This window comes from Sminthopsis crassicaudata, chromosome 1 (assembly GCF_048593235.1).
Source record: "Sminthopsis crassicaudata isolate SCR6 chromosome 1, ASM4859323v1, whole genome shotgun sequence".
NCBI classification, from domain to species: Eukaryota; Metazoa; Chordata; class Mammalia; order Dasyuromorphia; family Dasyuridae; genus Sminthopsis; species Sminthopsis crassicaudata.
In genome coordinates this window covers 8,534,679-8,546,892 of record NC_133617.1, presented here as the reverse complement: position 1 = coordinate 8,546,892, position 12,214 = coordinate 8,534,679, and the positions used below count along the sequence as shown (strand labels likewise).

General features: G+C 53.6%; 1 protein-coding gene across 5 annotated transcripts in view; it reads right to left on the bottom strand.

Annotated features, from left to right (window-relative positions):
* The window catches only part of MED15 (mediator complex subunit 15), an 82,566-nt gene that overhangs the window by 8,316 nt on the left and 62,036 nt on the right, over window positions 1-12,214 (bottom strand). For all 5 annotated transcript variants that reach the window (XM_074291827.1, XM_074291818.1, XM_074291837.1 and 2 more), the window contains 2 exons: window positions 626-762; window positions 382-509 (listed from right to left, as the gene is read on the bottom strand). In XM_074291827.1, coding sequence (XP_074147928.1) covers window positions 382-509; window positions 626-762 — 265 coding nt within the window. The remainder of the gene's footprint in view (window positions 1-381; window positions 510-625; window positions 763-12,214) is intronic.

Here is a 12,214-nt window from a genome sequence, read left to right as displayed (position 1 = left end):
CAGGATGGCGTGGGGGGGCCGGGGAGGCTCGGCTGCGGAAGCTTTGGACAGCGGCTCACCCCTTCATGCCCTGGGGGGCCCTATGGCCTGGGGTGGGGCAGCAGCAGAGACTCTGGGACCCCCAGTCAGGGCCTCCTGCCCATCTCTGGGCTCCCGATTCCTGGCTGGAATAAGCTCCAGGGCCCATGACTCAAGGCCTGCTCCACCTGTGTGGGGGCGCCTGCTGGCCAAGCCCCCATGATACCCCAAAACCAAACAGGAGAACCCACACATTCCTGTTTCAGCTGACAGTCTGGCCACCCAACGGAGATGGACTCAGAGGCAGTCTTTTTCGCCTCCCAGGGACAAGCCAGCCCCGACTTCCAGCCCGGGAGGACTCACCGGGGGTGTTGAGCGGCCCAGGGGATGGAACACTGAAGGTCTGTGGGGTCCGGGCGGAGGCCGGACTCTGAGATGGCTGCGGAGAAGGGCTGGGCAGGAAGCTGCTGGGAGACGGAGCCGGGCCCGAGCTGCACAGAGACAAGAGGACATTGCGCCTCCATGTGAGGGGAGCTGGGGCGGGCGGCCAGGGCTGGGGGAGCTAAAGAGGCCGGGCAAGATGGGGAGCCCAGTGGTGGAAGCCTACCTGACGTTTGAGTTGGGCTGAGAGGAAGGCTGGCCGGGCTGGGGAGACGGCTGTGGGGGCGGCGGCATGGCCTGGGGGGTCTGGGCTTGCTGGACAGGGGACGGGGAGGACATCATAGTCATGCCGCCCTGATTGACCTGAAAGGAAAGGAGAGCGGGTGGGCCGGCCTGCCGCCTCCCCTGGGCTGACACTTGCTCCCCCTGGCCTGTCTCTGGCTCACGTGTGCCGCTGCCACAGGGAGTCAGTGATCTCCAGGCCTCCTATGGGGGGAAGGGGGGGGGGGCGCCCACCTCTGGTCAGCTCAGGCGCCGCACTGCTCACCTTTTTAGAGGTCACCCAGTCCCTCCCTGGGCCCTGCCCCATGGGGCGCCACTGTTCCCCATCCACCTCGCCTGGCACCTCAGCCCCCTGCCAGTCACTTCACTAGGGTCCTCAGCTGGCACCCCGTGCCAGCCTGCATGGTGCCCACATAGGTCTGCCAAGTGCTTTGCCCACATCTCTAACCTCACAAGGACCCAGGGGTACGGGGTAGCGCTATTATCATCCCTATTTGCAGATGAGGAAACAGGCTGAGAAATGTAGCCGTGATAAGGACTGACCTCGGGCCTTCCCTCCCAGGGTCCTGCTCTGTATGTCCTAAGAGCTTACTTGAGACCTACTTGATGGCCTCCCTGCAGAGGCTGCCTCCCCCTCACAGTCTCAACACTGCACCAGTTGCTATTTCCCTGCAACCCGTCTGGGCCGCGAACGCGGGATCCAATCTGGGACTGTCTGCGAGCCCCTGCCCATCCGCTGCCTAAGGCTGCCACAAAGCCATCAGGTGCCTTGGCCGTAACAGTTTTATGTTCCTTATTTTTGTGGCTGGAAACCTCAGTCCCCCAGGACAAGCATCCCAGGGACCCCAAGAGCCAGTCCCGGGCTTCTCATCAGCCTAGCCTCACCCCCAGGATAGAGACCCCAACCTGGCTGCACCCTTGGGGGACCCCTGCCATCCCGAATGACAGAAACGAGCCCAGAGGAGGACGACTTGCCCTTCTCTGGGGAGAAGGATTTGCCCCCCAGGTCTGGGCTCTCTTCAATAGGCCGTGCTGCCCAGTTGCCCCCGTCCACCCCTGATTAAAGAATCTGGCAGAGAAGAGGAGGACACAAAAGGCCCGGTGTCCCTTTCACAGCAAGAGCAGGCTCGGAGTCTGAACATCATACTCTGGGGCCTCCGGGCTCCAGGTTTGAGTCTCTCCAAGGTTCTCCTGGAAGCCCGGGATTCAGTCCAATGCATGCCTGACCCAAAGACCTCTCCAAGTCCTCCTGCTCATCCCAGATCTTCTGGTCAGCTTAAGCTGCCTCCCTGTCACTGCCTCCGGGATCCAATTCTGCTCTCAGTGGCCAACCAGAACAAGGCCGCTCCGCCTTCCACACCGATGGAAGGAAATCCAATTCAAGAGCACGCCATGTCTAACACTTTAAGAGAACCACATCCCAGATGATTCCCGCCTTATTCCGGATGTGGTGAATGTGATGGTGAAAAGCTTTTCTGGTTCATATCAAAGTGATTTTTATCTTTGGAAATGGCTTCTCTCCTTTCTTTTAAGAACTGACCTCCACGCAAAGCTGTGAAGAGTACCGGCCTCCCCTCTCTTAAACTCCACGTCTCAGAGAGTCTAACTTTATTGGGACATAGGGCATTAGATGTGGGTTTCATTCCTCGCAGACTACTCCCACATTCCCAGAACTTATTAGAAGGGACTTTTGACTTTAGGTGATTCGTGGTATGATTTTTTTTTTTTTTTTAAACCAAATCCTGGTTTACTGGGTCAATTTTTGCTGATTCTCTAATTCTTCCTTTGTAACAACAACAACACAAAATTCGGTTCTGCACCGAATATTGTACCTAGGATATACTATAACATATTTAATATGTATGGGAATGCCTGCCATCTAGGGGAGGGGGTGGAAGGAAAGAGGGAAAATTCGGAACAGAAAGAAGTCCAAGGGAAAATGTTGTAAAAAATTACCCATGCATATGCACTGTCAAAAAATGTTATAATTATAAAATTAATAAAAAAATTTTTTTTTGCTGATTCTTCCCCTGTCCCATTGCTCTCCTTTTCAAGTTATTCACTGTACCATACAATTCTGATTGCTGCTTTAAAACATGGCTCAGGATCTGAAAAAAGCTATTCCTCTTCACTTGTACCTTCTGAAGTCCCTTTTCCTTGATCCTCTACATCTCTAGTTTCTCTCCAAGTCAAATTCGTATTCTTTTGTCTGCTGCAGAAAGGCATCCCTTTGATAAGGTGAACGGTAGAGTATTAAGTGTGCACATTAACTTTGGTAGTACTGTCATTTCGATGGTATTGGCAAGACCCAGTCATGAACACTGACTATTTCTCCTATTGAGTTGCTTTTCATTGAACCTATACAAATGATAAGTGTGTCTTAGTAGATCTCGATCGCCTCCCCAATATTCTATGCATTTTTTATTTATTTTGAATGGGACTTCTTTTTCTATTACTATCTCCTAAATTATTGCTACTTTACGGAAATCTATTCATTATAATGGGTTGGTTTTGCAGCCTGCGGCTTTGCTGAGGGTACAGTTTCCATCGCTTTTTTCAAGAACGAGGCTAGCCCGAAGAAGACAAATAAGATGTCTTTTCCCAGCACTCCACTTCCTCTGAAGAAGCGGGAGGTTCATGGGCATAGAACACTGAATCTAACATCTGTTTCTTTCAATTTGTTGATTGCTTTTTCTAGGCCATTTTTCCTTCCTTTCTCCTCTTTTTAAAGGAATCACTATTAGAAGTCATGTTTTTCTAAGACATTTTCCTAATGTCTAGAAACATTCTAAAATGTTTCTCTAATCTATTCTGGAAGATTCCCAAAGAGAAATTCAGGTGAAGTAAAAACAAAACTCATGAGTAAAAATCGTTAGTCACACTATGCTAAATGACCCCAATCCCAATCTAGGAGACGAGTGAGCCGCTCTGATGGATGCTGGATACTATCTGTTACCTGGCCATAGGGAAGAGGAAGATGGGATTCAATGGAAAATGAAACAGGCGAGAGCCAGCCAAGGTCTACCAGAGCCCCGGAGGGCTCACCAGCTTCGCTTTGCCACATTTCCCCTCTCAGAGCTCCCTGCTTCACTCCTCACACTGCCCTCCATCCCTCTCTGCTGCCCGCCCTCTCCGCCGGGCCCTACCATGGCAACAGAGACCATCGCTAGGACCAGGCTTGTCACTAGGAAAGCCTGGCTGGAAGTGCTGTCCCTGACACTGTGCCTGTAGGCAAATGCAGCTCACTTGCAGGGGCTCAAGCGTCCTACTCTTCAAGAGGAGGGCTGGCGCTCTCTGAGCCCGAGACCTGCCGGTCCCTGACAATCCAGGAAGAGGCAGTATGGCACCGGAGCAGGAGGACCAGATCAGAAGCCAGGCGGCCTCTAGTCCAAGGACTGCCGTGGCACTGAGGACCTGGGCCCTGTTTTCCTTGGTCTACAAGGATCCTGGCAGCCCTCCAAGGCCACCCATGACAAAAGGGTGATGGAGCTGAGCTGCCTGAATGGAGGGAGTCTTCACCTCAGGAGGTCACAATCACACAGCCTGCACAGCTGGCCTGCAGCCTCCCATCCCCTGGGGGGAGCCTCCTTTCCAGGGTCAGAGGCCATGGGCAGGATCTAGAAAGCCCCTAAGCCCCGAGGCCTTCCTTCCTCTCTTCAGGTCAGTCTCTTCAGAGCTTCTCTTCTCTAAATTGTAATTGTTCTCTAGGAGCAAGTTTCTTGGGGACCTTCTGGAGGCAGCCTTAGTTTCAGTTCAGTTCAATAATCCCAAATGCAGCCAGGAGCTAAAGTCCAGATCCTTTATTGTCTCCTTCCAAGTCCTGAATCTTTTCCTGGGCCCGGTTAGCTTTCTTAGAGGACTGTCTCTCTCCTTGGTTCCCCGAGAGCTCTTTCCCAATCTCTCCAGCCAGCTTCAGCCTCAGCCTCTCAAGGTCTCCAGCCAGCATAAACGTGGAAATGGGAATGAATCTTGACTTTGAATCTCCAAGAGTGTGGGATTGTGGGATTTTGCCTTGTGAATCTCCCAGAAGTCAATCCTAGTTCTGAATCTCCTGGAGGTCCATGAGCAGGCTTTTCCTTTAGACTTGTGAATCTCCCCACTGAATCCTGGCTCTGAATCTCCTCTCAGAGAGCCGGCTTGCCCTTTTCTATGCTCTCTAAAGGTGCGAAGTCTAATGTGTGAACCAACGAGTGAACTCCTTTAAAGGTGTGAACTAAGTCCATAAGTACCTTGTAAGAATCCTAACACTTTCTGAATCTCAAAGCCCACTGGTAGGGAGAGTCAGTGGCCATGCCCTGAGCCGGTAAGGGCTAATGCCGTAGGTACTGGAGGAAAAGGGAAGATGCTGAGCTGAGCCCTCCCGGGAGTGGGCAAAGGACAAATAGTCCATGAAAATGTAGGAGCCTCCTAATTACTTATGTGGGTGTTGGGCACCTCTACAGTACGGAGCTTGGGGGCATCCCCCACATACAGAATAGACCAGGGACCAAAGTCAGCAAAAGGAAAGGGCTGAGACACGTGGGGAGGAGAGGTCCGTGCTAAGGGGAGGTCCCCGTGGTCTGAGACACTTGGGAAAGGGCTCAGGTGGGAGCTGGGGAGGGCAATGACAGCCTGGAGCGGACACCAAAGAGAGGCCAAAAGCTGGAAGGGGGAGAGGTGACGAGGTGGGCCTGAGAAGGCAGGCAGCTCAGGAAGATGAGGCTGTGTCCGAATACCCGGGGGAAGGAGAGAAGGGTCAGACGAGGCTCACGCTGGTCAGATCGTCAGAGCAGCGACCCCCTGTGCCCAATCTCGGTACAGCAAGACCCGGCGAGGGAGGGAACCACAAGTCCCTCCACCAGCGCACGTACCCAGCACCGGGGCAGGCTGGCGCTGGCACCAGCACCTGCGGCCACCCCGGGCCCTTTTTTTGCATCTGCTATTCCTCTGACGACAGGCTTCCCCGGCCTAACTCCCGCCCGCCAAACTGTCCTTACCGTGTAGCTTTTCGCAGGGCTTCGTAAACGTTCTCACTCACAAGCCCAAGAAACTTTTACGAGGCCTGGGGTACATAGGTATATAAAATACCTGATCACATGGAGAGACTGACCGGTGGGGAAGGCTTGACCCTCAGGAATGAGGTCCCCCCACTCAAACCAGGGTGTTAGGTTCTTACTAAGTGCTAATGAGGTAAGGAGATGATAAGTTCTTACTAAGTGCTAAGTCGGTACTTGACAATTCTCTAGTTCTGGCCTTTAGGGGAGTTTTACTCCTACAAACGCCTGGGGAGGAGCAAGTTCATTGGTTGAAGTCATTTTCCCCAGAAGCCCTTGCATTGTCCCACGCCCATTCTCTGGGAGGATAAAAAAGGGAGGCACTGTGAGAGTCTTGTCTGGGCCAGACTTGAGGCGGCTCTCCGGAGGAAGAAGTCTCTCCTCTAGACCAGAGAGTTTCTGGAGCCGACAGCATATTACACCAGGGGAGGCCCCCATGGCCCTTTCCTCTCCAAACCACTCGTCAACGCCCCCCAGGTTCAGTGGCTGCCGTCCTCCAGAACAGCCCGTGCAAGGACTCTGTAAACGCCGTGGCTGCGGCCAATAGATGGCCGCAGGCAGGGTGGCGGGCGAGCCCCTGGGGTCTGGCAGCTCTGAGGGCAGAAGGACAACAGACAGACATGAGTCACTGCAAAACAGGAGCTGTGGGTGGGCTGTGGGCAGCTCGAGGAAGGGCGTGCCAGGGAGCGCCGGGCCGGGCCCAGGCGGCCATAGGCCATGGGGCTTCTTCGAGAGCTTCAAGGTCTTGAAGCGGCTGATAAGGAGAGTCAGCAGCACAGAAAAAAGCCGCAGGTGAGGCAAGTCGGCGTCCTCCTCTTTCAGCTTCCTTTTGAAAAGTTCTGAACATCCTGAGTTTGAAGTCAATCTTGGGAAGTGCCGTGCAAAAAATGAGCTCTGGGGCTTGAAGGGACCTTAGGAACCGAGACCAGCCGGCTCTTTTTACAAAGGGGGTCACTGAGCTCCAGAGAGGAGCCGTGCAGAAAAGCAGGATCTTCATATGCGCATGTGTGCGCACTGCAGGGTTGTGCATGTGTGTGCTGCAAGGTATGTGCCCATGTGTGCACTGTATGCATTGCTCGTGTGTGTGCATGTGTGTGTGCATGGGTGTGCGCGCATATGTGTGTGCTGAACTTGTATATGTGTATATATGGGCTGCATGGGGGGGTGTGCACATGTGTATGTGCTGCTGTGAGCACTGCACATATATGTGCCCTGGGTAGGCTGTGCAGGGGTGTGTGCCTATGTGTGGACATGTGCATTGCACAGTGTGCATGTGTGTGCTGCGTGGGTGTGTGTGCATCTGTATGGACATGTGCACTGCACAGGTGTGCATGTGTGTGCTGCATATTGTGCACAGGAGGGCGTGCCCTGCACGAGAGTGTGTGTGCACGTGTGCACGGGGTCAGCAGGGCCTCCGTCTGTCACAGGCACTTTAGGCTCGGCGTGGCGGCCAGTGCAGGGAGGGAGCAGGTGAGAGGCCACCCCCCACCGCTGCCAGTTTTACTCACTGAGGGCAGACATGCACCCCCCCCACAGCAGGTGACAGCTGGGGCCCGCAGGAAGGCCAGGGAGAAGCCCTCAGAGACCCGGACGGGAAGAAGGTGCTTCCATCCTCCCGGAGAGTCTCAAAGGATGGCTCCATCCCCGGGAGGCCGGCCTCTCTCCTCTGGACTAGTATATAAGACAAGGCCCACTAGCTGGGCTGACCACGCGCGGCCCGGCCCGGGGCTCTCTTCGGCAGCGACCCTGTACCAGCCACGGCCCAGCAGCGAGGCTCTGGTTTCTGCGGAAGCAGGTGTGGGGCACATGAACGGGAGCTCCTTCAGGAGCCCCCGCCGAGACCGCTGGGGCCCTTGCTCCGGGGCTGCCCCATTCCCCCGGCACTGGGGGGGGCAGTCACGTGAGAAAGGTGCTGTCAGGACTGTTCTCCCCAATTTATAGAAAGCCAGACCGAGGGACGCTCTGCTGGTTCCAAAGGGAGGCTCACTGCCGCAGTGTGCTGCCTGTTTCGATGCTAAGAAACAGGTCCTTCCCCACCATGGGCCCCCTCCAGGTTCAGGCGCCACAAACTTGTCTGACCAGGGAGTGCCTGACTGAACCGTACCCGCTGGTTCTGGGCTCCCACAGACCCGGGGAAGGGGACCCGCCAAAGCCTCGGGGTCACTTTGTGTTCCTGGGGAACATGGCTCCTAAACCAAGCAGATCCACTGACACCCCCGGCCCCGGGCTGCCTCCTCAGGCCGGCCAGAGCCCCTGCCCCCAAGGCGGAGCCACAACAGGCAGCCTGGAAGCCGGGAATCGCGCCCACACCACGACCTGTGGCTAGGAAGAACGCCTTCCCCTCGGGTCGGACCACAGCCCCTCTCGGCGGCCGGCCCAGGGCCACAAAGGGGCTCGCCCGCACGGAGGGAGCAGCGAGGGCCCTACCACACGAGCAGCTAAGTCTCCAGGGCTCCAGGTTGGGCTCCCAGGGCAAGCCCTCTGCCCCCTGCCATCTCTAGTGAAGCTTCTGTGGGCTTGGGCCGGCTCCAGGGGCTGCTGCGGGCTCTGACGCGCAGCTGCTTAACAGAAGATCTCAGAGGGAACGCCACGCACCAGGGAAGCTCCCCCTGAGCCCGGCCGGGCCAGGAACAGGATTTACCTGTTAACACAAACCAACCAGCTCAAGTGCTCAACTCTCCCTGCTCCCCCACCCCAAGGAGAGAGACCCTACCCAGGCTACTCTAGGCCTCCAAAACCTGAGGGCACAAGGCAAAAGCTCCCTCCTGGGAGCGGCCCCCAGGCTCCTGAACACAGTCCGGCAGCTCTGTTGTGTAAACAAGGGAGGCGCCCCCAGGGAGAGGGCAGGGGCCGCTGTCCGCGCCAGCCGTACTCACCCCTCTGCCTTTCATCTTGGGCTGGAAACGACAGGTATGGACGCAGGCGCAGCACGGAGCTCTGAGGGCCAACAGGCCGGCTCCGGCCAGACCCTGGGGTGGGCCAGGGCTGCTCTGGAGAGGGCAGCGGAGGGGGGAAGAGAGAGGCCTCGGGGGCCGAGCCGGGGCGCCGGGACAGGACGGCACAGTCCCAAGATCCCAAAGCCTGGCCCCCCATGCTGCTTTACAGGCAGCTGCCGGTGCTACTTCTGGCTCTCACTGAGGGGGCACTGGGCACAGGGACAAAAAAACAAACGAGGCATCTCTGGGGCTTTTATGGGACGGCTTACATGAGAATTGTAGTGTTCGGGCTAGCTGTCTGGAGGCCCTTGGGACCAGCCTTGATGTGAGTGCAGGAGGCAGGAGGAAGGAGAGCCGCCGGGGGCTTGGCCAAAAATGGAATGTCTCCCTTCCAGTCCTTCTTAGCCCTTATATACCTTATTGTAATTACATCATTACAGCACACTGAGCATGTGTGAACTAGAGAACTATGACATCACCATGCTGAGCACTGAGTCTATATGGGAACTAGAGAACCATGACGTCACCACGCTGAGTACTGAGTCTGTAAGAGAACTAGAGAACCGTGACATCACCACGCTGAGTACTGAGTCTGTAAGAGAACTAGAGAACCGTGACATCACCACGCTGAGTACTGAGTCTATATGAGAACTAGAGAACCATGACATCACCACGCTGAGTACTGAGTCTATATGAGAACTAGAGAACCATGACATCACCACGCTGAGTACTGAGTCTATATGGGAACTAGAGAACTATGACATCACCACGCTGAGTACTGAGTCTATATGAGAACTAGAGAACCGTGACATCACCACGCTGAGTACTGAGTCTATATGAGAACTAGAGAACCATGACATCACCACGCTGAGTACTGAGTATATATGGGGACTAGAGAACCATGACGTCACCACGCTGAGTACTGAGTCTGTATGAGAACTGGAGAACCATGACATCACCACGCTGAGTACTGAGTCTGTAAGAGAACTAGAGAACCATGACATCACCACGCTGAGTACTGAGTCTATATGGGAACTAGAGAACCATGACATCACCACGCTGAGCACTGAGTATTTATGGGGACTAGAGAACCATGACGTCACCACGCTGAGCACTGAGTCTATATGGGAACTAGAGAACCGTGACATCACCACGCTGAGTACTGAGTCTATATGAGAACTAGAGAACCATGACGTCACCATGCTGAGTACTGAGTCTATATGGGAACTAGAGAACTATGACATCACCACGCTGAGTACTGAGTCTATATGAGAACTAGAGAACCGTGACATCACCACGCTGAGCACTGAGTATTTATGGGGACTAGAGAACCATGACGTCACCACGCTGAGCACTGAGTCTATATGGGAACTAGAGAACCATGACATCACCACGCTGAGTACTGAGTCTATATGAGAACTAGAGAACCGTGACATCACCACGCTGAGTACTGAGTCTATATGAGAACTAGAGAACCATGACATCACCACGCTGAGCACTGAGTATATATGAGAACTAGAGAACCATGACATCACCACGCTGAGCACTGAGTCTATATGAGAACTAGAGAACCGTGACATCACCACGCTGAGTACTGAGTCTATATGGGAACTAGAGAACCATGACATCACCACGCTGAGTACTGAGTCTATATGGGAACTAGAGAACCATGACGTCACCACGCTGAGCACTGAGTCTATATGGGAACTAGAGAACCATGACATCACCATGCTGAGCACTGAGTCTATATGAGAACTAGAGAACCATGACATCACCACGCTGAGCACTGAGTATTTATGGGGACTAGAGAACCATGACGTCACCACGCTGAGCACTGAGTATACATGGGAACTAGAGAACCATGACATCACCACGCTGAGCACTGAGTCTATATGGGAACTAGAGAACCGTGACATCACCACGCTGAGCACTGAGTCTATATGGGAACTAGAGAACTATGACATCACCACGCTGAGTACTGAGTCTATATGAGAACTAGAGAACCATGACATCACCACGCTGAGCACTGAGTATTTATGGGGACTAGAGAACCATGACATCACCATGCTGAGTACTGAATATACATGGGAACTAGAGAACCATGACATCACCACGCTGAGTACTGAGTCTATATGAGAACTAGAGAACCATGACATCACCACGCTGAGCACTGAGTCTATATGGGAACTAGAGAACTATGACATCACCACGCTGAGTACTGAGTCTATATGAGAACTAGAGAACCGTGACATCACCACGCTGAGTACTGAGTCTATATGAGAACTAGAGAACCATGACATCACCACGCTGAGTACTGAGTATATATGGGGACTAGAGAACCATGACGTCACCACGCTGAGTACTGAGTCTGTATGAGAACTGGAGAACCATGACATCACCACGCTGAGTACTGAGTCTGTAAGAGAACTAGAGAACCATGACATCACCACGCTGAGTACTGAGTCTATATGGGAACTAGAGAACCATGACATCACCACGCTGAGCACTGAGTATTTATGGGGACTAGAGAACCATGACGTCACCACGCTGAGCACTGAGTCTATATGGGAACTAGAGAACCGTGACATCACCACGCTGAGTACTGAGTCTATATGAGAACTAGAGAACCATGACGTCACCATGCTGAGTACTGAGTATATATGGGGACTAGAGAACCATGACGTCACCACGCTGAGTACTGAGTCTGTATGAGAACTGGAGAACTGTGACATCACCATCCTGAGCACTGAGTCTGTATGGGAACTAGAGAACTATGACATCACCACGCTGAGTACTGAGTCTATATGGGAACTAGAGAACTATGACATCACCACGCTGAGTACTGAGTCTATATGAGAACTAGAGAACCGTGACATCACCACGCTGAGCACTGAGTATTTATGGGGACTAGAGAACCATGACGTCACCACGCTGAGCACTGAGTCTATATGGGAACTAGAGAACCATGACATCACCACGCTGAGTACTGAGTCTATATGAGAACTAGAGAACCGTGACATCACCACGCTGAGTACTGAGTCTATATGAGAACTAGAGAACCATGACATCACCACGCTGAGCACTGAGTATATATGAGAACTAGAGAACCATGACATCACCACGCTGAGCACTGAGTCTATATGAGAACTAGAGAACCGTGACATCACCACGCTGAGTACTGAGTCTATATGGGAACTAGAGAACCATGACATCACCACGCTGAGTACTGAGTCTATATGGGAACTAGAGAACCATGACGTCACCACGCTGAGCACTGAGTCTATATGGGAACTAGAGAACCATGACATCACCATGCTGAGCACTGAGTCTATATGAGAACTAGAGAACCATGACATCACCACGCTGAGCACTGAGTATTTATGGGGACTAGAGAACCATGACGTCACCACGCTGAGCACTGAGTCTATATGGGAACTAGAGAACCGTGACATCACCACGCTGAGTACTGAGTCTATATGGGAACTAGAGAACCATGACATCACCACGCTGAGTACTGAGTCTATATGGGAACTAGAGAACCATGACGTCACCACGCTGAGCACT